This window comes from Pelobates fuscus, chromosome 3 (genome assembly GCF_036172605.1).
Source record: "Pelobates fuscus isolate aPelFus1 chromosome 3, aPelFus1.pri, whole genome shotgun sequence".
Taxonomy (NCBI): Eukaryota; Metazoa; Chordata; class Amphibia; order Anura; family Pelobatidae; genus Pelobates; species Pelobates fuscus.
The window spans coordinates 418,806,200-418,831,703 of NC_086319.1; the positions used below are offsets into that span (position 1 = coordinate 418,806,200).

At 43.2% G+C, this 25,504-nt stretch overlaps 1 protein-coding gene across 2 annotated transcripts in view; it reads left to right on the forward strand.

Moving 5' to 3' along the window:
• The first annotated feature begins 2,093 nt into the window (after positions 1 to 2,093).
• Positions 2,094 to 25,504, forward strand: part of LOC134603625 (rho guanine nucleotide exchange factor 15-like) — an 84,454-nt gene continuing 61,043 nt past the window's right edge. The window contains exons 1-2 of one of the 2 annotated variants that reach the window (XM_063449774.1): positions 2,094 to 2,197; positions 18,338 to 18,791. In XM_063449774.1, coding sequence (XP_063305844.1) covers positions 18,374 to 18,791 — 418 coding nt within the window. In that variant the 5' untranslated portion in view covers positions 2,094 to 2,197; positions 18,338 to 18,373. Of the gene's footprint in view, positions 2,198 to 2,800; positions 2,925 to 18,337; positions 18,792 to 25,504 lie in introns of those variants that run through there. The other variant, XM_063449773.1, reaches the window with a different exon arrangement.

Below are 25,504 nucleotides of genomic sequence, written 5' to 3' on the forward strand. Positions count from 1 at the left end.
CAGACTCAAAATGGTGTGTATGTGTGTGTGAGCGGTGCAGTGTGTATGTGAGGGTGGCAGTGTGTGTGAGAGTTGCGGTGTGTGTATGGGGGGCAGTGTTTGTGGGGCAGTGTGTGTAGTGTGTGTATGGGGGCAGTGTTTGTGGGGCAGTGTGTGCAGTGTGTCTATGGGGCAGTGTGTGTAGTGTGTGTATGGGGGCAGTGTTTGTGGGGCAGTGTGTGCAGTGTGTCTATGGGGGTAGTGTGTGTAGTGTGTGTATGGGGGCAGTGTGTATGGGGCAATGTGTGTAGTGTTTGTGGGGCAGTGTGTGTAGTGTGTGTATGGGGGCAGTGTTTGTGGGGCTGTGTGTGTAGTGTGTGTATGGGGCAGTGTTTGTGGGGCAGTGTGTGTAGTGTGTGCATGGGGGCAGTGTGTGTATGGGGGGTAAGGAGGGTAGGGAGGCTTTTTTTTTTATCTATTTAATTAAAATTAATATATTCATGTCCCCCCTCCCTTCTTACCTTTACTGGGAGGAGGGGGGACATTTCTTAGTCCCTGGTGGTCCGGTGGGGAGTCCCTGGTGGTCCGGTGGGGAGTCCCTGGTGGTCCGGTGGGGAATCCCTGGTGGTCCGGTGGTGGTGAGGTGAACTCTAGCCCAGTTACAGGGCTAGAGTTCACTCTCGCGAGATTTGGAGCGTTGCCGTGGTTACCGCGGCAACGCTCCAAATCTCGCTAGAGGAGGACCCGGAGGAGCTGCAGGTAAGAGCTTCCGGGTCCTCTCTCATTCCCTCCCCTGCCGGCTGTCAGCACAGTGCCTGCGGACCGGGGAGGGAGATCTCTGATCTCCCCTCCGGTCCGCAGGCACATTGCAGGGCTGGCACTTGGGCAATGCCAGCCCTGCATGAGCCGGCAGGCTCGCACACCCCTGGGCGGCCCGGTACCGTTTGATCCACGGACCGGTACCGGTCCGCGGCCCGGGGGTTGGGGAACACTGCTGTAGAGGACCGGAAGTAGTGCTGACGAGAGGGAGGCGAGCAGGCCAGAACTTCAAAACGGCGACGATAGGTGAGCTGGGATTTGCTGGGATTTAAATAGGAAAATAAACCCCTCCCACAAATTCAGGCATTTTGCCTTCCACATACCTGACTGTTTTGGGGTACATCTAGAAATCGGGTAAAACTGCAGTATGAATAAGTGGATTATGTGTCACACTAAGGGGAGGAGATGTGTGGGAGGTAACAGTCACACTATTGGATACTGTACAAATTAATGGGAATCCCTCCCTTGCATGGGAGAATGCTTTAAAAGAAGGTTGTGTGATTAAAAGTTGAGTTCTGCTCCTGATGCTGTGTGTCGTCCAGTCATTGGGATCCTTGCTTGCTGGGATTATTGTTATATGGGATTTTATTACTTGTTCCTGAGCCTCACTGGGATCTTAAGTGGCGATAATCTGTGAACTACCAGCTCTCCGCTACATAGCACCTCCAGTCTGTGTCACTGTGTCACCCTGCAGGGGGAGGGACAGACTCATAGCGCCTCCAGTCTGTGTCACTGTGTCACCCTGCAGGGGGAGGGACAGACTCATAGCGCCTCCAGTCTGTGTCACTGTGTCACCCTGCAGGGGGAGGGACAGACTCATAGCTCCTTCTGTCTGTGTCACTGTGTCACCCTGCAGGGGGAGGGACAGACTCATAGCGCCTCCAGTCTGTGTCTCTGTGTCACCCTACAGGGCAAGGACAGACTCATAGCGCCCCCTGTCTGTGTCACTGTGTCACCCTGTAGGGGGAGGGACAGACTCATAGCACCCCCTGTCTGTGTCACTGTGTCACCCTGCAGGGGGAGGGACAGACTCATAGCGCCCCCTGTCTGTGTCACTGTGTCACCCTGCAGGGGGAGGACAGACTCATAGCGCCCCCTGTCTGTGTCAATCTGCAGAAGGAGGAACACACTGAGAGCGCCCCCTGTCTGTGTTAATGTGACAGATTTATGATTCCATTATGCTGTCCAGTTACAGGCTGTAATGGTTAATAGCTGTGTGTTATGAAGGGTGTGTGCCTTTGTAAGTGCTGGCTTGGGGAGGAGAAAGGGAATATTAGTGCCAGTTGTGAGTACACACCCGATCCCAGCTGACACAGAATATCCATCGCCATGCGGCCTCCCTATCAATCGTACAGCCCGTATCGGATTACTCTGCATTGTGTGTATGTGATGATTAAAGGTGTGGATATTTTTTGTATTTTATCTACTTCCTTATCTGTGGATACAATGTTTATCAGTCACAAGATATTGGAGATATAGTAAACATTATACATAGATAGCACTCCATATACCACCACAGTATATTCCTCCTCTCTCTCTGTATAACACACAGTGCATGCTATATCTCTCTGTATAACACACAGTGCATGCTATGTCTCTCTGTATAACACACAGTGCATGCTATATCTCTCTGTATAACACACAGGGCATGCTATATCTCTCTGTATAACACACAGGGCATGCTATATCTCTCTGTATAACACACAGGGCATGCTATATCTCTCTGTATAACACACAGGGCATGCTATATCTCTCTGTATAACACACAGTGCATGCTATATCTCTCTGTATAACACACAGTGCATGCTATATCTCTCTGTATAACACACAGTGCATGCTATATCTCTCTGTATAACACACAGTGCATGTTATATCTCTCTGTATAACACACAGGGCATGCTATATCTCTCTGTATAACACAGGAGGCTGGCTGTCTGTTTCCAGGTTGGAGTGTGAGAACAATAGCTTGCCCATCCCCTGTATAGTGGCCCCTCCTCTCTATTAGCTCTCCTCCTGCTGTCTACTGGGATCCAGCATTAGTGCAGCAGCTCCTCAGTGAGTTCCTTGGATTGATAGCAGGATGGGGTCCCAAACAGCAGCCAGGTCCTGTGCCCAGCCGGGGCGAGGTAGGCATGGGGGGAGAGCGGTATCCAGCATGTGGGGTATGGCATTGTGTGGTCAGTGTACACACCCAACATCCACCCCCACCCCAGCTCAGTGGGTACACAGAGACAGAGAGTCTGACACACTGGATACATTGTATCACCCTGTCTGATATACAATAATATAATATAATATACTGACTGCTGGATACATTGTAACACCCTGTCTGATATCCAATAATATAATATACTGACTGCTGGATACATTGTAACACCCTGTCTGATATCCAATAATATAATATACTGACTGCTGGATACATTGTAACACCCTGTCTGATATCCAATAATATAATATACTGACTGCTGGATACATTGTAACACCCTGTCTGATATACAATAATATAATATACTGACTGCTGGATACATTGTAACCCACTGTCTGATATACAATAATATAATATACTGACTGCTGGATACATTGTAACACCCTGTCTGACATCCAATAATATAATATACTGACTGCTGGATACATTGTATCACCCTGTCTGATATACAATAATATAATATAATATACTGACTGCTGGATACATTGTAACACCCTGTCTGATATCCAATAATATAATATACTGACTGCTGGATACATTGTAACACCCTGTCTGATATCCAATAATATAATATACTGACTGCTGGATACATTGTAACACCCTGTCTGATATCCAATAATATAATATACTGACTGCTGGATACATTGTAACCCACTGTCTGATATACAATAATATAATATACTGACTGCTGGATACATTGTAACCCACTGTCTGATATACAATAATATAATATACTGACTGCTGGATACATTGTAACCCACTGTCTGATATACAATAATATAATATACTGACTGCTGGATACATTGTAACCCACTGTCTGATATCCAATAATATAATATACTGACTGCTGGATACATTGTAACCCACTGTCTGATATACAATAATATAATATACTGACTGCTGGATACATTGTAACCCACTGTCTGATATCCAATAATATAATATACTGACTGCTGGATACATTGTAACACCCTGTCTGATATACAATAATATAATATACTGACTGCTGGATACATTGTAACACCCTGTCTGATATACAATAATATAATATACTGACTGCTGGATAAATTGTAACACCCTGTCTGATATCCAATAATATAATATACTGACTGCTGGATACATTGTAACACCCTGTCTGATATACAATAATATAATATACTGACTGCTGGATACATTGTAACACCCTGTCTGATATCCAATAATATAATATACTGACTGCTGGATACATTGTAACACCCTGTCTGATATCCAATAATATAATATACTGACTGCTGGATACATTGTATCACCCTGTCTGATATACAATAATATAATATAATATACTGACTGCTGGATACATTGTAACACCCTGTCTGATATCCAATAATATAATATACTGACTGCTGGATACATTGTAACACCCTGTCTGATATACAATAATATAATATACTGACTGCTGGATACATTGTAACACCCTGTCTGATATACAATAATATAATATACTGACTGCTGGATACATTGTATCACCCTGTCTGATATCCAATAATATAATATACTGACTGCTGGATACATTGTATCACCCTGTCTGATATCCAATAATATAATATACTGACTGCTGGATACATTGTAACACCCTGTCTGATATCCAATAATATAATATACTGACTGCTGGATACATTGTAACCCACTGTCTGATATACAATAATATAATATACTGACTGCTGGATACATTGTAACCCACTGTCTAATATACAATAATATAATATACTGACTGCTGGATACATTGTAACACCCTGTCTGATATACAATAATATAATATACTGACTGCTGGATACATTGTAACACCCTGTCTGATATACAATAATATAATATACTGACTGCTGGATAAATTGTAACACCCTGTCTGATATCCAATAATATAATATACTGACTGCTGGATACATTGTAACACCCTGTCTGATATACAATAATATAATATACTGACTGCTGGATACATTGTAACACCCTGTCTGATATCCAATAATATAATATACTGACTGCTGGATACATTGTATCACCCTGTCTGATATACAATAATATAATATAATATACTGACTGCTGGATACATTGTATCACCCTGTCTGATATACAATAATATAATATAATATACTGACTGCTGGATACATTGTAACACCCTGTCTGATATCCAATAATATAATATACTGACTGCTGGATACATTGTAACACCCTGTCTGATATCCAATAATATAATATACTGACTGCTGGATACATTGTAACACCCTGTCTGATATCCAATAATATAATATACTGACTGCTGGATACATTGTAACACCCTGTCTGATATACAATAATATAATATACTGACTGCTGGATACATTGTAACCCACTGTCTGATATACAATAATATAATATACTGACTGCTGGATACATTGTAACACCCTGTCTGATATCCAATAATATAATATACTGACTGCTGGATACATTGTATCACCCTGTCTGATATACAATAATATAATATAATATACTGACTGCTGGATACATTGTAACACCCTGTCTGATAACCCACTGTCTGATATACAATAATATAATATACTGACTGCTGGATACATTGTAACCCACTGTCTGATATACAATAATATAATATACTGACTGCTGGATACATTGTAACCCACTGTCTGATATCCAATAATATAATATACTGACTGCTGGATACATTGTAACCCACTGTCTGATATCCAATAATATAATATACTGACTGCTGGATACATTGTAACCCACTGTCTGATATCCAATAATATAATATACTGACTGCTGGATACATTGTAACACCCTGTCTGATATACAATAATATAATATACTGACTGCTGGATACATTGTAACACCCTGTCTGATATACAATAATATAATATACTGACTGCTGGATACATTGTAACACCCTGTCTGATATACAATAATATAATATACTGACTGCTGGATACATTGTAACACCCTGTCTGATATACAATAATATAATATACTGACTGCTGGATACATTGTAACTCCCTGTCTGATATACAATAATATAATATACTGAATGCTGGATACATTGTAACCCACTGTCTGATACCCAATAATATAATATACTGAATGCTGGATACATTGTAACACCCTGTCTGATATCCAATAATATAATATACTGACTGCTGGATACATTGTAACACCCTGTCTGATATCCAATAATATAATATACTGACTGCTGGATACATTGTATCACCCTGTCTGATATACAATAATATAATATAATATACTGACTGCTGGATACATTGTAACACCCTGTCTGATATCCAATAATATAATATACTGACTGCTGGATACATTGTAACACCCTGTCTGATATCCAATAATATAATATACTGACTGCTGGATACATTGTAACACCCTGTCTGATATACAATAATATAATATACTGACTGCTGGATACATTGTAACACCCTGTCTGATATACAATAATATAATATACTGACTGCTGGATACATTGTATCACCCTGTCTGATATCCAATAATATAATATACTGACTGCTGGATACATTGTAACCCACTGTCTGATATACAATAATATAATATACTGACTGCTGGATACATTGTAACCCACTGTCTGATATCCAATAATATAATATACTGACTGCTGGATACATTGTAACCCACTGTCTGATATACAATAATATAATATACTGACTGCTGGATACATTGTAACCCACTGTCTGATATACAATAATATAATATACTGACTGCTGGATACATTGTAACACCCTGTCTGATATACAATAATATAATATACTGACTGCTGGATACATTGTAACACCCTGTCTGATATACAATAATATAATCTACTGACTGCTGGATAAATTGTAACACCCTGTCTGATATCCAATAATATAATATACTGACTGCTGGATACATTGTAACACCCTGTCTGATATACAATAATATAATATACTGACTGCTGGATACATTGTAACACCCTGTCTGATATACAATAATATAATATACTGACTGCTGGATACATTGTAACACCCTGTCTGATATACAATAATATAATATACTGACTGCTGGATACATTGTAACCCACTGTCTGATATCCAATAATATAATATACTGACTGGTGGATACATTGTAACCCACTGTCTGATATCCAATAATATAATATACTGACTGCTGGATACATTGTAACCCACTGTCTGATATCCAATAATATAATATACTGACTGCTGGATACATTGTAACCCACTGTCTGATATCCAATAATATAATATACTGACTGCTGGATACATTGTAACCCACTGTCTGATATCCAATAATATAATATACTGACTGGTGGATACATCGTAACCCACTGTCTGATATCCAATAATATAATATACTGACTGCTGGATACATTGTAACCCACTGTCTGATATCCAATAATATAATATACTGACTGCTGGATACATTGTAACCCACTGTCTGATATCCAATAATATAATATACTGACTGCTGGATACATTGTAACCCACTGTCTGATATCCAATAATATAATATACTGACTGCTGGATACATTGTAACCCACTGTCTGATATCCAATAATATAATATACTGACTGCTGGATACATTGTAACACCCTGTCTGATATCCAATAATATAATATACTGACTGCTGGATACATTGTAACACCCTGTCTGATACACAATAATATAATATACTGACTGCTGGATACATTGTAACACACTGCCTGATACCCAATAATATAATATACTGACTGCTGGATACATTGTAACCCACTGTCTGATATACAATAATATAATATACTGACTGCTGGATACATTGTAACACCCTGTCTGATATACAATAATATAATATACTGACTGCTGGATACATTGTAACACCCTGTCTGATATACAATAATATAATATACTGACTGCTGGATACATTGTAACCCACTGTCTGATATCCAATAATATAATATACTGACTGCTGGATACATTGTAACACCCTGTCTGATACACAATAATATAATATACTGACTGCTGGATACATTGTAACACCCTGTCTGATATACAATAATATAATATACTGACTGCTGGATACATTGTAACCCACTGTCTGATATACAATAATATAATATACTGACTGCTGGATACATTGTAACCCACTGTCTGATATACAATAATATAATATACTGACTGCATTATACACTGTAACACCCTGTCTGATATCCAATAATATAATATACTGACTGCTGGATACATTGTAACCCACTGTCTGATATCCAATAATATAATATACTGACTGCTGGATACATTGTAACACCCTGTCTGATATCCAATAATATAATATACTGACTGCTGGATACATTGTAACACCCTGTCTGATATCCAATAATATAATATACTGACTGCTGGATACATTGTAACCCGCTGTCTGATATCCAATAATATAATATACTGACTGCTGGATACACTGTAACACCCTGTCTGATACACAATAATATAATATACTGACTGCTGGATACATTGTAACACCCTGTCTGATACACAATAATATAATATACTGACTGCTGGATACATTGTAACACCCTGTCTGATATACAATAATACAATATAATGTATCAATGTAATACTTACTGTACATACATTATATTAGATGGTGTGTATATTTTGCAGTACACACATAGTTTCTCCCAAATGTAAGTACACCCCTCACATTTTTGTAAATATTTTATTATATATTTTCATGTGACAACACTGAAGAAATGACACTCTGCTACAATGTAAAGTAGTAAGTGTACATCCTGTATAACAGTAAATTAGCTGTCCCCTCAAAATAACTCAACACACAGCCATTAATGTCTAAACCGTTAGCAACAAAAGTGAGTACACCCCTAAGTGGAAATGTCCAAATTGGGCCCAAAGTGTCAATATTTTGTGTGGCCACCATTATTTTCAAGCACTGCCATAACCCTTATGGGCATGGAGTTCACCAGAGCTTCACAGGTTACCTCTGGAGTCCTCTTCCACTCCTCCATGACGACATCATAGAGCTGGTGGATGTTAGAGACCCTGCGCTCCCCCACCTTCTGTTTGAGGATGCTCCACAGATGTTTAATAGGGTTTAGGTCTGGAGACATGCTTGGGCAGTCAATCACCTTTACCTTAAGCCTCTTTAGCGAGGCAGTGTTTATCTTGGAGGTGTGTTTGGGGTCGTTATCATGTTGGAATACTGCCCTGTGGCCCAGTCTCCGAAGGGAGGGGGATCATGCTTCAGTATGTCACAGTACATGTTGGCATTCATGGTTCCCTCCATGAACTGTAGCTCCCCAGTGCCGGCAGCACTCATGCAGGACCATGACACCCCCACCACCATGCTTGACTGTAGACAAGACACACTTCTCTTTGTACTCCTCACCTGGTTGCAGCCACACACGCTTGACACCATCTGAACCAAATAAGTTTATCTTGGTCTCATCGGACCACAGGACATGGTTCCAGTAAACCATGTCCTTAGTCTGCTTGTCTTCAGCAAACTGTTTGCGGGCTTTCTTGTGCATTATTTTTTAGAATAGACTTCATTCTGGGACGACAGCCATGCAGACCAATTTGTTGCAGTGTGCAGCTTATGGTCTGAGCACTGACAGACTGACTCCCCCAACCTCTGCAGCAATGCTGGCAGAAATCATACGTCTATGTCCCAAAGACAACCTCTGGATATGACGCTGAGCATGTGCACTCAACTTCTTTGGTCGACCATGGCGAGGCCTGTTCTGAGTGAAGCCTGTCCTGTGAAACCGCTCTATTGCCTTGCCCACCGCGCGTGCTGCAACTCAGTTTCAGGGTCTTGGCAATCTTCTTATAGCCTAGGCCATCTTTATGTAGAGCAACAATTCATTTTTTTACGATCTTCAGAGAGTTCTTTGCCATGAGGTGCCATATTGAACTTCCAGTGACCAGTATGAGAGAGTGTGAGAGCAATAACACAATATTTAACACACCTGCTCCCCATTCACACCTGAGACCTTGTAACACTAACGAGTCACATGACACCGGGGAGGGAAAATGGCTAATTGGGCCCAATTTGGACATTTCCACTTAGGGGCGTACTCACTTTTGTTGCCAACGGTTTAGACATTAATGGCTGTGTGTTGAGTAATTTTGAGGGGACAGCAAATTGACACTGTTATACAGGCTGTACACTTACTACTTTACATTGTAGCAGAGTTTCAAAATATTTACAAAATTGTGAGGGGTGTACTCAGAGCCGGCCCAAGACATTGTGCTGCCTGGATCCAAGTATGAAATACTCCCTAAAAAAACAATGTATATGCTTCTGCAATGCTAGTGTATCTATGTGGGTGTGCTAGGGATGAAGAGTGTGTCTGTGCGTGTGTATGCTGGGGATGTAGCTTGTGTCTGTGTGTGCACTGCAGACAATACAATAACCTATACACTGTGTCTGTGTATATCTATGTGTGTCAGTGTTTGTATCTGCGTGTCTGTATCTGTATGTGTGTCTGTGTGGCAGTGTTTGTGTGTCTGTATATCTGCATGCGTATCAGTGTGTCTGTGCAACTGTTTGTGTGGCAGTATATGTATCAAAAACTGCCACACATGCAGATACTGACACACATACAGATGTACAGACACACTGATACGCCTGCAGATACAGACATACACACACACACAGCCACACATGCAGATATACAGACATATAGATACACATTACACACAAACTACACACATACAGACCCACACACTACATATAGATACACACATACAAACAAACACATACTACACACTCATACCCACACTACACACAGGTACACATACACATAGAAACATAGAATGTGACTGCAGATAAGAACCATTCGGCCCATCTAGTCTGCCCAATTTTCTAAATACTTTCATTAGTCCCTGGCCTTATCTTATAGTTAGGATAGCCTTATGCCTATCCCACGCATGCTTAAACTCCTTTACTGTGTTTACCTCTACCACTTCAGCTGGAAGGCTATTCCATGCATTCACTACCCTCTCAGTAAAGTAATACTTCCTGATATTATTTTTAAACCTTTGTCCCTCTAATTTAAGACTATGTCCTCTTGTTGTGGTAGTTTTTCTTCTTTTAAATATAGTCTCCTCCTTTACTGTGTTGATTCCCTTTATGTATTTAAATGTTTCTATCATATCCCCCCTGTCTCGTCTTTCCTCCAAGCTATACATGTTAAGATCCTTTAACCTTTCCTGGTAAGTTTTATCCTGCAATCCATGAACCAGTTTAGTAGCCCTTCTTTGAACTCTCTCTAAGGTATCAATATCCTTCTGGAGATACGGTCTCCAGTACTGCGTACAATGCTCCAAGTGAGGTCTCACCAGTGTTCTGTACAATGGCATGAGCACTTCCCTCTTTCTACTGCTAATACCTCTCCCTATACAACCAAGCATTCTGCTAGCATTTCCTGCTGCTCTATTACATTGTCTGCCTACCTTTAAGTCATCTGTGATAATCACCCCTAAATCCCTTTCCTCAGATGTTGAGGTTAGGACTCTATCAAATATTCTATACTCTGCCCTTGGGTTTTTACATCCAAGATGCATTATCTTGCACTTATCCACATTAAATGTCAGTTGCCACAACTCTGACCATTTTTTCTAGTTTACCTAAATCATTTGCCATTTGGCTTATCCCTCCTGGAACATCAACCCTGTTACATATCTTAGTATCATCCGCAAAAAGACACACCTTACCATCAAGACCTTCTGCAATATCACTAATAAAAATATTAAAGAGAATGGGTCCAAGTACAGATCCCTGAGGTACCCCACTGGTGACAAGCCCAAGCTTCGAATATACTCCATTGACTACAACCCTCTGTTGCCTGTCACTCAGCCACTGCCTTACTCATTCAACAATATTGGAATCCAAACTCAAAGATTGTAGTTTATTGATAAGCCTTCTATGTGCAACAGTGTCAAAAGCCTTACTGAAATCTAGGTAAGCAATGTCTACTGCACCACCCTGATCTATAATTTTAGTTACCCAATCAAAAAAATCAATAAGATTAGTTTGGCATGATCTCCCTGAAGTAAACCCATGTTGTCTCTGATCTTGAAATCCATGTGTTTTTAGATGTTCAACAATCCTATCCTTTAACATGGTTTCCATCACTTTCCCCACTACTGAAGTAAGGCTTACTGGCCTATAGTTGCCCGACTCCTCCCTATTACCTTTCTTGTGAATGGGCACAACATTCGCTAACTTCCAATCTTCTGGGACTACTCCTGTTATCAATGATTGGTTAAATAAATCTGTTAATGGTTTTGCTAGTACACCACTAAGCTATTTTAATAGCTTTGGGTGTATTCCATCAGGTCCCATTGACTTATTTGACTTTACTTTTGACAGTTGAAATAGAACCTCTTCCTCTGTAAACTCACGTGTAATAAATGACTCATTTATCCTTTTTCTTAACTGAGGTCCCTTTCCTTCATTTTCATCTGTAAATACCGAACACAGATATATATACACACACATTACACTTGTACAAACAGATACACATATAAACACACAGATGCCCACACTACATACAGATTTACACACATACAAACACACAAACACACACACATTAAAAAAATTAAGCCACCAGGTTCTTACTTTCTGCTGGCTGTGGCTGGTGGTAGTTAGGGGCCTGATCAGCCGATTGGGAAATCCTGTTTTAGATTGTGACAGAGTGCCGCCTTCAACCGTGGCTCCAGCGCGGTCCATGGACGGACCGGCCCTGGGTGTACTCACTTTTGTGAGATACTGTAATATTAGATTGTGTGCGTATATTTTGCCGTACACACATATTACAGTGTCTGGAATTATATATTATATAGTATTTATTTTATGTCACTATACTCTGTATATAACGTGTCTGGCATTATATATTATATAGTATTTTTTTTTATGTCACTATACTCTGGCATTACAGTTGTGATACAAAGTTTGCATATGTTTTGGAGAATTTGTAATATATGTGCCATTTATAAAGAAAACATGAGTGAGCAGGCAAAACACATTTCTTTTATTTCTTATGGGATTCATATTCAACTGTAGGTTATTACAGAATAGCATAATCATAAAACAAAACATGGCAACAAAGAAAATTATGAAATGACCCCTGTTCTAAAGTCTGCACACCCTTAGTTAATACTGTGTATTGCCCCCTTTAGCATCAATGACGGCGTGCAGTCTTTTATAATAGTTGTCTATGAGGCCCCTAATTCTTGCAGGTGGTATAGCTGCCCATTGGTTTTGGTAAAATGCCTCCGGGTCATACAAAGTCTTTGGTCGTCTTGCATGAACCGCACGTTTGAGATCTCCCCAGAGTGGCTCGATGATATTAAGGTCAGGAGACTGTGATGGCCACTCAAAAACCTTCACCTTTTTCTGCTGTAACCACTGGAGGGTCAACTTGGCCTTGTGCTTAGGGTCATTGACATGCTGGGAAATCCAAGAGCGTCCCATGCGCAGCCTTCTTGCAGAAGAATGCAAATTGTCTGCCAGTATTTTCTGATAACATGCTGCATTCATCTTGCCATCAATTTTCACAATATTCCCCATGCCTTTAGAGCTCACCGCCCACCTCCCCCCTCCCCTCCCAAACATCAGTGACCCACCACCATGCTTCACAGAGGGGATGGTATACTTTTCACTATAGGCCTGTTAATCCCTCTCCAAACATAGTGCTTATAGTTGTGGCCGTAAAGTTCTGTTTTGTTCTTGTCACTCCAAATTAGTGTGCCAGAAGCTGTGAGTCTGTCACCTTCTCCTGAGGTTACCTGTGGGTTTTCTTTGTATCCCGACCAATTCTTCTGGCAGTTGTGGCTGAAATCTTTCTTGGTCTACCAGACCTTGGCTTGGTATCAAGAGATCCCCGAATTTTCCACTTCTTAATACGTGATTGAACAGCACTGGCTGGCATTTTCAAGTCTTTGGATATCTTTTTATATTCCTTTCCATCTTTATAAAGTCCCATTACCTCGTTACGCAGGTTTTTTGTCAGTTCTGTTCTGCTCCCCATGGCTCAGTATCTAGCCTGCTCACTGCATCCATGTAAACGTTTGATCAGGGGGGCCATTTGGGTGATTTCTGTTACCATTATGATTTAAAAAGGAGCCAAACAACTATGTCATTAAAAATGGCTTCATACGATCACTATCCTTCAATAAAAGACGTGTTATGCATGATTAGTCATATTTTTAAAATCAATGCCACGATTTCTGCCTGGGTATGTAAACGTTTGAGCACACCTCTATTTATTGTATAGTATTGCATGTCACTATATTCTGTATATAACAGGATGGGGCGTGTGGCCATGTGTGCTAATTGGGGCAGTTTCCTGTAATCCTATTTAGGATTGCTATAGTAGCATCATGTTACACTGTGATGTAATTCACTGAGTTCATATTAACCCTTTCACAGTATGTCAGGATCCCATACAGGGCCATATAACGGCCACTCCTGTACAGCCCACGGTGGCGCTCTGAGAACGTAGCTGGTAACAGGATCCACTGACTGTCTGGGAAAACATTAGGCTAAGACTACAATCACTTCACATTAATCCTATTGATGTTCAGTCACCGGTTTTGTTTAGGGACCTTATTAGTCTGTGGGTTCTGTATCTAACTGCACACACAGGTCTCTGCAGCTCTCAAGCTGTGTGTTAAAGTGCTTGCTCTGTGGGTTGCAGGTCACTTTTTCCTATATACTGTATTCTCTCTGTGTGTTATGTTAGTACCTGCTCTCACAGTGTTGTTGGCTCTGTCTCCTGTTTATAGTTTCAGGATGTGATTAGGAGAATTTTCCCTTCCTGGATGATGATCGTAGGAAGTTCAGCCTTTCCTGTCTCCGTTACGCACAGAGCAGTTATGGGGTTAACGTCAGTTTAGGATGGTGGAAACTAAGACGTTGCTGCCAGGGAACCCTTGTACTAACACAGAGACCATTTAAATTCCTGGGCATGCATCCTGTCCATCTGGGTATTGCCCCTCTCAAAACTGCTCTGCACCTCAACCAGACCACGCTGGGGATAGGAAACTTCCTCGTAAAAGGGCAATCCACATGTGGACTTCTTGCGGAGGCAGCAGTGTCTAGAGTGGTCCTCTGGTGGGACCAAAACAATCAGAGAAGAAATTTGATCCCATGGAGCCCAGTCAGGTCACCCCTTCTCATTCTTCACATCGAGATGATTTTTGGGGCCCAGCAAATTCATGGTCTAACTTGAGGTCCTAGGCAGGCCCCCCCACCCCCTTCATTCTTGATTATTGGGGCCAAGCAAATTCATGGTCTAACCCCAGGCACAGGGCAGGTCTACCCCTTCATTCTTCACAAAAATATGATTATTGGGGCAAAGCATGGGCTGACCCCAGGCCCAGGGCAGCCGATTAGGGTCGCCTTATGGTTCTGCTCTAAAAACAATGATTGGGGGCTGCCGTATCACTCGTTCAGACACTACATCTTTGGACTTACCTCGTGGCACTAATGGTGTGCTCTTTGAAACTTTCCTAATCAATGTACAAGTGAGCTAACACTCACCTGGGGAGTGAATGTTGGCTAATGTCGCAGTATATACTATTAATACTAGTAGTTAGAAAGATAAATGCCCCAGTCCATAACAGCCTCTTGCAGACACTGATTGAATGCCGAAAGACCAGCGTAGTGCCCACGTCATGCCCAGGATGTGCCCAAACATTAGACCAATTTCTCCGAACCACAAACACCTTGTCTAGACGGCCCACTACGCAGTCTCAGATTGAATTTAAAGGAACACTCCAAGTGCCCCCCATTGTACGTAGCCAAATAGTTTCACAACATTTTCACAACATTTTACCTGAATCTGCCAGGCGCCCTTTTCTGCCCCCACTACATCAGACAGAAAGCCGTAAGCACTCTATCTGAGCCAAGTCCAGTGGCTGAGACGATTAACTCACACTCTCAGCCAATGAGCCAGCTCTGTGGGATTAGATCAGGAGAACGAACACAAGATTTTGTCGACTCGTTGCTAGATGTAGTGGAGGTGGGAAGCAGTTCCGTCTATTAGAAGGCTGTTCCACGAAGCTCCTGCCCATTAATGGGCCTCGTTAGAATTGTCTAATTGAATCATGCCATTATTGTGTGTGTGTGTGTGTGTGTGTGTGTGTGTGTATATATATATATATATATATATATATATATATATATATAATATATCACGTGCTGTCCCCGTATATCACAGGGCAGGATGCAGTATTTGGTGAGATACCTGTGTAGGACGGGGCAATAAAGTAATTCTCACCGTGTTTACAAATCTGACTTTTAGTTCAAAGACACTCAGCCCTAAATAAAGAACAGAATTGAATGAAAAGGAAATTCTTATCTTGTCGCCAACCATGTAAAACGTATTAAAGGAAAAGTCTGGATGTATTTCCTGTCTGGGATCTGCTCCAAACAGAACATATTATATCTGTGTCACTGTGTCACCCTGCACGAGGGACAGACTCATAGCGCCCCCTGTCTGTGTCACTGTGTCACCCTGCAGGGGGAGGACAGACTCATAGCGCCCCCTGTCTGTGTCACTGTGTCACCCTGCAGGGGGAGGACAGACTCATAGCGCCCCCTGTCTGTGTCACTGTGTCACCCTGCAGGGGGAGGACAGACTCATAGCGCCCCCTGTCTGTGTCACTGTGTCACCCTGCAGGGGGAGGGACGGACTCATAGCACTTCCTGTCTGTGTCACCCTGCAGGAGGAGGGACAGACTCATAGCGCCCCCTGTCTGTCACTGTGTCACCCTGCAGGGGGAGGGACGGACTCATAGCACTTCCTGTCTGTGTCACCCTGCAGGGGAGGGACTGACTCATAGCGCCCCCTGTCTTTGTCACTGTGTCACCCTGCATGGGGAGGGACTGACTCATAGCGGCCCCAGTCTGTGTCACTGTGTCACCCTGCATGGGGAGGGACTGACTCATAGCGCCCCCTGTCTGTGTCACTGTGTCACCCTGCAGTGGGAGGGACAGACTCATAGCGCCCCCTTTCTGTGTTGCTGTGTCACCCTGCAGGGGGAGGCACAGACTCATAGCGCCCCCTGTCTGTGTCACCCTGCAGGGGGAGGGACAGACTCATAGCGCCCCCTGTCTGTGTCACTGTGTCACCCTGCAGGGGGAGGCACAGACTCATAGCGCCCCCTGTCTGTGTCACCCTGCAGGGGGAGGGACAGACTCATAGCGCCCCCTGTCTGTGTCACTGTGTCACCCTGCAGGGGGAGGCACAGACTCATAGCGCCCCCTGTCTGTGTCACCCTGCAGGGGGAGGGACAGACTCATAGCGCCCCCTGTCTGTGTCACTGTGTCACCCTGCAGGGGGAGGCACAGACTCATAGCGCCCCCTGTCTGTGTCACTGTGTCACCCTGCAGGGGGAGGGACAGACTCATAGCGCCCCCTGTCTGTGTCACCCTGCAGGGGGAGGGACAGACTCATAGCGCCCCCTGTCTGTGTCACTGTGTCACCCTGCAGGGGGAGGGACAGACTCATAGCGCCCCCTGTCTGTGTCACCCTGCAGGGGGAGGCACAGACTCATAGCGCCCCCTGTCTGTGTCACTGTGTCACCCTGCAGGGGGAGGCACAGACTCATAGCGCCCCCTGTCTGTGTCACTGTGTCACCCTGCAGGGGGAGGGACAGACTCATAGCACCCCCTGTCTGTGTCACTGTGTCACCCTGCAGGGGGAGGGACAGACTCATAGCGCCCCCTGTCTGTGTCACTGTGTCACCCTGCAGGGGGAGGCACAGACTCATAGCGCCCCCTGTCTGTGTCACTGTGTCACCCTGCAGGGGGGAGGGACAGACTCATAGCTCCTTCTGTCTGTGTCACTGTGTCACCCTGCAGGGGGAGGGACAGACTCATAGCGCCCCCTGTCTGTGTCACCCTGCAGGGGGAGGGACAGACTCATAGCGCCCCCTGTCTGTGTCACCCTGCAGGGGGAGGGACAGACTCATAGCGCCCCCTGTCTGTGTCACCCTGCAGGAGGAGGGACAGACTCATAGCGCCCCCTGTCTGTGTTACTCAGGAGGTAATGTTGGACTCCTGGGTCCTCCCATTAATGTAGTTATTAAAGGCGTTCGTAACCTCTCTGGAATCTTTGTTGTCTTTTTTGGTTTTTTCTTACGATGTTCTGTTTTCTTTCTATTTATAAAATTTAGCAAGGCACAGCCAGGGCACATTGCAGATGAGGAGTTATATAAATAATTAACTATTATGTGAAAGTGTGTTTATATTGTGGTTTTGTCATAAAGCAGTAATTAATACACTTTTTTTTCTTTTTTCTTGCAGTTTTACCTATAATGCTATTGTGACATTTTTGACAAAATGTCAGCCATGGATACCCTCCCCCCTCCTGTCCCCTTATCCCAGAAACCTGTCCGCATCATTAAAGCCAAACCTCCAAACCGTCCTCCTCCCAACTTGCCCCCAAAACCTCCCCAGAAGCCTCCTCCATGTCCCCCCAATCCTGTTCCGATCCCTGTGAAGCAGTCTGTCGTGGAACTCCCAGAATCCTGTGTGGCTGAGCCCGCTGTGTCTGGTATTTCGGTGAAGAAGATTGCTGGACTCTTCCAGAAGGATTATATCGTGGGCAATGGAGAGGACTCGCACCCACCCATACCTCCTAAACCGGCGGGAATTTTGTGCAAGGAGGAAAAGGTTCTGCCAGAGAAAACATCGGACTCTGCAAAATTTCCACCAGAGGTGCAAGACGAGAAGGAGAGAGTGTCGGTGTGCCCCCCTCGTGAGTACATTTATGGGTAATTTATGATGTCATAAGGTTATTCACCTCCGATACTCCAGATGTTGTGGACTACATCTCCGCCGACGCTTTGCCAGCATTGTGGGAGATGTGGACTATTTCAGTTCTCCAGATGTTTAAGATTGCCCACCCCCGTTCTAAAGAGTGAATAGTCAGGAAGTCAAAGTGAGTTTTACATTTTAGACGAATATACTCTAACTGGAAACCTAGCTGTCTTTTTTACAATTCAACTATTCTTGTCTAAAGTTTAAAATACACTTTTGTCTCCAGTGAAAGTTCTGTTCATTAAATTGTGGATTGGAGTGAATTGACCTGTATTGTTTAAGTCCCGAGCTGTGACGGTAGTACTCGCCTATTGTGGCTTTTGGTTGTGGTTATCGATGCCTTCTGTGCCAGACAGCTATTTCACCAAACTATCCCCCTCTAGTTAGAATGCCGAGCAATCGCCCTCCAGCTCAATAACTGAAATCTTTCATTGACTGCCTGTACACTGCTTGGAGCTACACCGATCCCCCAACATTGGGATCGATGACATTCGGATGGGTGGCTGGTGACACTCATAATGGCCAAGCCCATATACCGAAAGGGATGCCTGGCTCACAACTTGCCCTCTACATACAGAGGGCACCGGTGAAGCACTGTTTGCATGGTCTTGGTGCCCACAGCATTCCCTTCTTTCAATGCACTTGCGTTGTACTGCTCGGGGACAGACCCGTGGTTTGCAGGACACCATGGAAATGGAGATGGCCGGACAGGACCACAAAATCCCTACTGTTGAAAGCAAGACTGTAAGGAGCCCTGGACTACGTGACCGGAATTGAGGGAAGAAAAGCCCTCCTCCGTCTCCCCTATTGTATGATAGACCTCCTATTGTATGATAGACCTCTGGCTGGCTGACAGTTATGGGAGTTGTACTTGTACACTGTCTGAGCTACAGGTTGGCTCAAGCCAGCTGACGGATTGAGTTGGACTCACTAAGATTCAATTGGATTTATGTCAGCCAGATGAAATTGCTGGAGCCGGCCTGACTGACAAAAATTCCTGAGAGCAACTCGATATTTACTTCCTCGATAATTAGAGAGTGAATCACTTTCTTCGTTAACACGCCTTGTTATAAGAAACTAGCTGTGTTTTCATCCCTGGAGGATATATGTGACTGTGCACCGGCGGAATTTACATAAATATATGCAGATTGTCAAATGAAACACAAACCCTAAAACATTAAGGGAGTCTACAACAGCAGTTATTGTGATTTTAGACACAACACCAACAATTTAAAGATCAGGATACGTTGTACAATGTATTAAAAACCTGATTTATAAAATAAATATATATATATATTGTTGTTGAGAAATTACATTATAACAACGATAAGGTTTCCAGGTGTGAACCTGGGCTCAGTGGCCCCCAATTATTTAACTTGTTAACGCCAACCTTTCTTATTGTATAGTATACAGCTTATTGTATAGTATACAGCTTATTGTACCATATACAGCTTATTGTATAGTATACAGCTTATTGTATAGTATACAGCTTATTGTATAGGATACAGCTTATTGTATAGGATACAGCTTATTGTATAGTATATAGCTTATTGTATAGGATACAGCTTATTGTATAGGATACAGCTTATTGTATAGGATACAGCTTATTGTATAGTATACAGCTTATTGTATAGTATACAGCTTATTGTACCATATACAGCTTATTGTATAGGATACAGCTTATTGTATAGGATACAGCTTATTATATAGTATACAGCTTATTGTATAGGATACAGCTTATTGTATAGGATACAGCTTATTGTATAGTATATAGCTTATTGTATAGTATATAGCTTATTGTATAGGATACAGCTTATTGTATAGGATACAGCTTATTGTATAGGATACAGCTTATTGTATAGTACACAGCTTATTGTATAGTACACAGCTTATTGTATAGTACACAGCTTATTGTATAGTACACAGCTTATTGTATAGGATACAGCTTATTGTATAGTACACAGCTTATTGTATAGTACACAGCTTATTGTATAGGATACAGCTTATTGTATAGGATACAGCTTATTGTATAGTATGCAGCTTAATGCAGGGGTTCCGATGTCTATAGCCTGTCCCTGCAGGCTTTTCAGAGAAATGGCAGTGTTTACATTGCTGTCTAGCAGAACCTCCAGTGACAGTCACTCAAACGGCCACTAATGGTGCTTCCTGTGTCAGTGCTGCATAATGTGCAGCACTGACATTCAGCATATCCATACTCTGCATGCAAACGCTGAACGCTCCCCATAGAGATATAGTGAGTCTATTGACTCTATGAGGAGATGCTGATTAGCGCCTGCACAATAGCCTCCCAATGCTTTCCTATGGGATTGGCTGAGATCATCAAATGTGATAGTGTGAGTGGCCGGCGACCATTACGGTATCTTGTGATGTGATATGTGACGCTGCAGTTGGAGCCATAATTATTTCCCCTTTTATTACGATTACCATGTGCCATTAATATATGTATATAACGTTATTTGCGTAAATTGAGGGCTGGACACACACGGCACGTCCATGGCTGCCAGGGGCGAGGCTCTTACAGGACCGCGTTTCTGCCGATTAATCCTTCTTAACGTTGCTGCGACACCAATAATACGATGTATCTTATCTGCTTCTATATAGCTCACCGGGTATAAATCTTGTTTTATTTTATTTTCCATGAGCGCTTTAGTCTTCATAAAATACATAGTAAGTCAGGCTGAAAAAACGTGACAATGGGCGGAGCTTAAAGCAGTTACCAATCAGATTTACCCACAATCCATTGGTAAAATGAATCCCACAGAGGTCAAGGACAAAGGAGACCAAAATGGCAGCTCCCAGGTATTGAGATCCGGCAGATCATAAATGGGCAAGGAATGAATTGTAGTCCTTAAAGAGACAGCTGCTCCATCTTCCTGAAGTGGTTATAGTGTATGGGGGTTCCCTGGCGTTGTCCTTCCATTCTGTGTTAAACCATTTTTAACAGTGGCTGTGATTAGCTTAGAGTGAAAACATTCAAGAGACACGTTCTAACTTCTTAAAGGAACACTATAGTCACCTAAATTACTTTAGCTAAATGAAGCAGTTTTAGTGTATAGATCAGGGGTAGGCAACCTACGGCACTAGTGCCATGCACGGCACTCGAGGTGTCTTTGCACGGCACTCAAGGCTGCTAGAGCCAAACAGACTCTGGCCTATCAGGAGTTCCAATAAAACTTAAGATTTCTGCTAATCCGAAGAGGTGGTTGTGGCGAAACCAACCTCGCCACTGGGCCCTGGAGAAGCCTGTTTGCTAGCCTCCTACCTACTGACTATGGCCCCTGGGTTATTTGGGGCATATTGTACTGTATATTGCTGCTACTGGCCCTTTTAACAGCATCTATGGACATATTGGGACTTTTGGGACTACTGTCCCTTTAAGATTGTGAAGCATATTCAAGTGTACTGCCTGTAATATTATATATGTATTTATAGATGTGTTAAGTTTATCCTGGGTGATTTGTATGCAGCATTCTGATTGTTCGGTAGAATCACTCCATTCAGTATATTGAGTGAAACTACCGAACAACCAGACCACCCAGGAATGAGTGTGCCTCCAATTACAGTTTGCAACAATGTTGCAAACAGGTAATTGGCAATCAGTGCAGTGTGGTCTTTGTCCTCTGGGTGGCCGCCATTCGGGAAACAAACACGTGGCGGCGGCCATCTTAAACTACCGAACAGCGGTGTTTTGCCGTCGAGTGTCTGGAACTAAAATCGGACACTTGACTAGGCAAACACCGCTGAGACCTCCATACTTCCAGAAATTCGTATGGAAACTACCGAATGACCCGCCGTTCGGTAGAAAGAGCCCCATAAACAAGGGAATTCATTCAAACCCTCTCCAGGCTCTATAACACAGGCAATTCGCCTGTTTTCATTCCCTTGTTTGTGACCGACCGCAGGGCCAAAATGCATGGAACTGTTTTCGGATACTTTACCCATGCGGTCGGTCAAATCTTTGGAACCCCATATCTCACGAACCATTCATTTGAATTTTGAATATGTTGTCCCCCTGAATAAGGGCTATCCAGCGATGCTGGATTTAAAGGTGTACCCCCGGGTTTTGGGGTACATCCAGAACTTGGCTGAAAAAGTGTACCGGATAATTGAGTTTAATGTTATCTGAGGGGAGGGGATGTGTGGGCTGAACCATGTATGTGATTGGTTATTTTATGCCTCCCCCTGGGTGTGGCCTGTATGTGGATTAGTGTAATAAAAGCCAGGCTGGATGAGCCAGTCCAGAGTTCCTGTTTTACCCTCAAAGTGATGTGTCGTCTCATTATTGGGGGGAAGGATTTATTGTATGCTGTTCCAGTTGACTGCTAGGAGTACAAGCCTATTCGTATGGTTCCTATTCAATGGTCTACAGCATTCATATGCTTGGGAGAATTTAAAGGTTTCTCGGATTCGGTGATTGTGGTGTCTGCCAGAGTGCTTGGAGTCCTCAGGAAGCGCTAGGAGCATCCATTAACGGAGGTACCAAGTCGGGGTGCCAGGTGATCCGTTACAGTGGTGAAGGACAATCCTCAATTTATGCATTGCAGCACGTAGAGGAAGTGAGCTCAGATCACTTCCTCCCAGCACTTGTGAATGGGAATCCACACAGTAGTAGAGCAGCACGCAGTTGCTGTTGCAGCTCCTGTCCTTGACATGTACCTGGCCGGCCTGGTCCCCACTGGAACCCAGGGAAGCCACCCACACTGCTAGATATACACAGAAATGCATAATAACTGTTCCCTCATACAAATAATACGGACAGCCCACACACAAACATACACACAATCCGCACAAACGCAACACCACTAACAATCCACATACATGCACACTACTCCACATGCAGCCTCTCACATACAATAATCCAAACAGCCCCACACACTACCAAACACACAATGTGACATATCCATACACACACACAATTCCACAAGCAGCCCCCATACACAGCTTACATTCATAAGTATCATACACAATACCTTAAACTACTCATGAACATATACAATATAATAGCTCATATACGCAGGGCTGTCTTTAACGTGGGGCAAACGGGGCAGCTGCACCGTGAGCCCCGCTGGCTTCAACTATTTTTCTCACCCCCCGGCCAGTAATCCACACACTAAGGAGGCCCACTGGCTGACCCGGTGGTCTTCTGTCAGCAGGGGTCTGGTTGCGCGCTGAGGCGCTTTAACAGCGCGAGCGGGCCCCTTGCTTTTCGGCAGCAGGCTGGGAGGAAGGGACGACCGCGCATCACTTCCACCCACAAAGAGAGGAGCGCGCTGGAAAGAAGAGTAGGCAGAGTGGAGGGGGGCTGGCCGAGAGATCCAGACCCCAACTCCCAACACCTTCAGCCACCAGCAGGAAAGGTAGGAAACTGGAGGGTGGGCTTTAAAGTGTAAATTTTGTGTGTGTTAGTATGTTTGTGTGTGTGTGTGTGTGTCATTATATCTGTGTGTGTCAGTATATCTGTGTGTCAGTATGTCTGTGTGTGTGTGTGTGTGTGTGTCAGCATGTCTGCGTGTGTCAGTATGTCTGTCTGTGTATGTGTGTCAGTATATGTGTGTCAGCATGTCTGCGTGTGTCAGCATGTCTGCGTGTGTGTTAGTATGTCTGTGTGTGTCAGCATGTCTGTGTGTGTCAGCGTTGGGGTGGAGGACGTGATTGCACGCCTGGGGAGGGGGGACAGGGTCCAGGCGGCCCCAAGCAAATGCTTTCCCCAGGGTCCAGTCAATATTAAAGATGGCCCTGCATATACGCACATATACAACGATACAAAGCAATTACAGTAAAAATAACACAAGCAGAATACGGCAGCATACACACCTCAATTTAAAAAAAATAGGACCGCACGCTACGGGACATCACAATCCAATATCGGCACAGTGCTGCTAAAAGGTTGCCTACCCCTGGTATAGATCATTCCCCTGCAATTTCACTGCTCAATTCACTGTCATTTAGGAGTTAAATCACTTTGTTTCTGTTTGTGCAGCCCTAGCCACACCTCCCCTGGCTATGATTGACAGAGCCTGCATAAAAAAAAAACTGGTTTCACTTTCAAACAGATGTAATTTACCTTAAATATTGTATCTCAACCTCTAAGTTGAACTTTAATCCCACACAGGAGGCTCTTGCAGGGTCTAGCAAGCTATTAACATAGCAGGGGATAAGAAAATCTTAATTAAACAGAACTTGCAATAAAGAAAGCCTAAATAGGGCTCTCTTTACAGGAAGTGTTTATGGAAGGCTGTGCAAGTCACATGCAGGGAGGTGTGACTAGGGTTCATAAACAAATGGATTTAACTCCTAAATGGCAGAGGATTGAGCAGTGAGGCTGCAGGGGCATGTTCTATACACCAAAACTGCTTCATTAAGCTAAAGTTGTTCAGGTGACTATAGTGTCCCTTTAATATCTGTCTCATAGATGTTTCCAACATGGAATCTATCAAATGTGTCTTCAAACAGGAAGTTATCCCGGCAGTCTGCTATTACATCATCTATCTTGGACCAGTTTACGGCAGAGATATAGGCAGTCTTTATTTCATAACAATTTTTCTTTGAGATTCTGTCCAATCTGTGCCGGCTCTCGGCAGATTATGCCACCCGAGTCAGTTTTGCCAAAGATAGATCACTAGCAGTTTT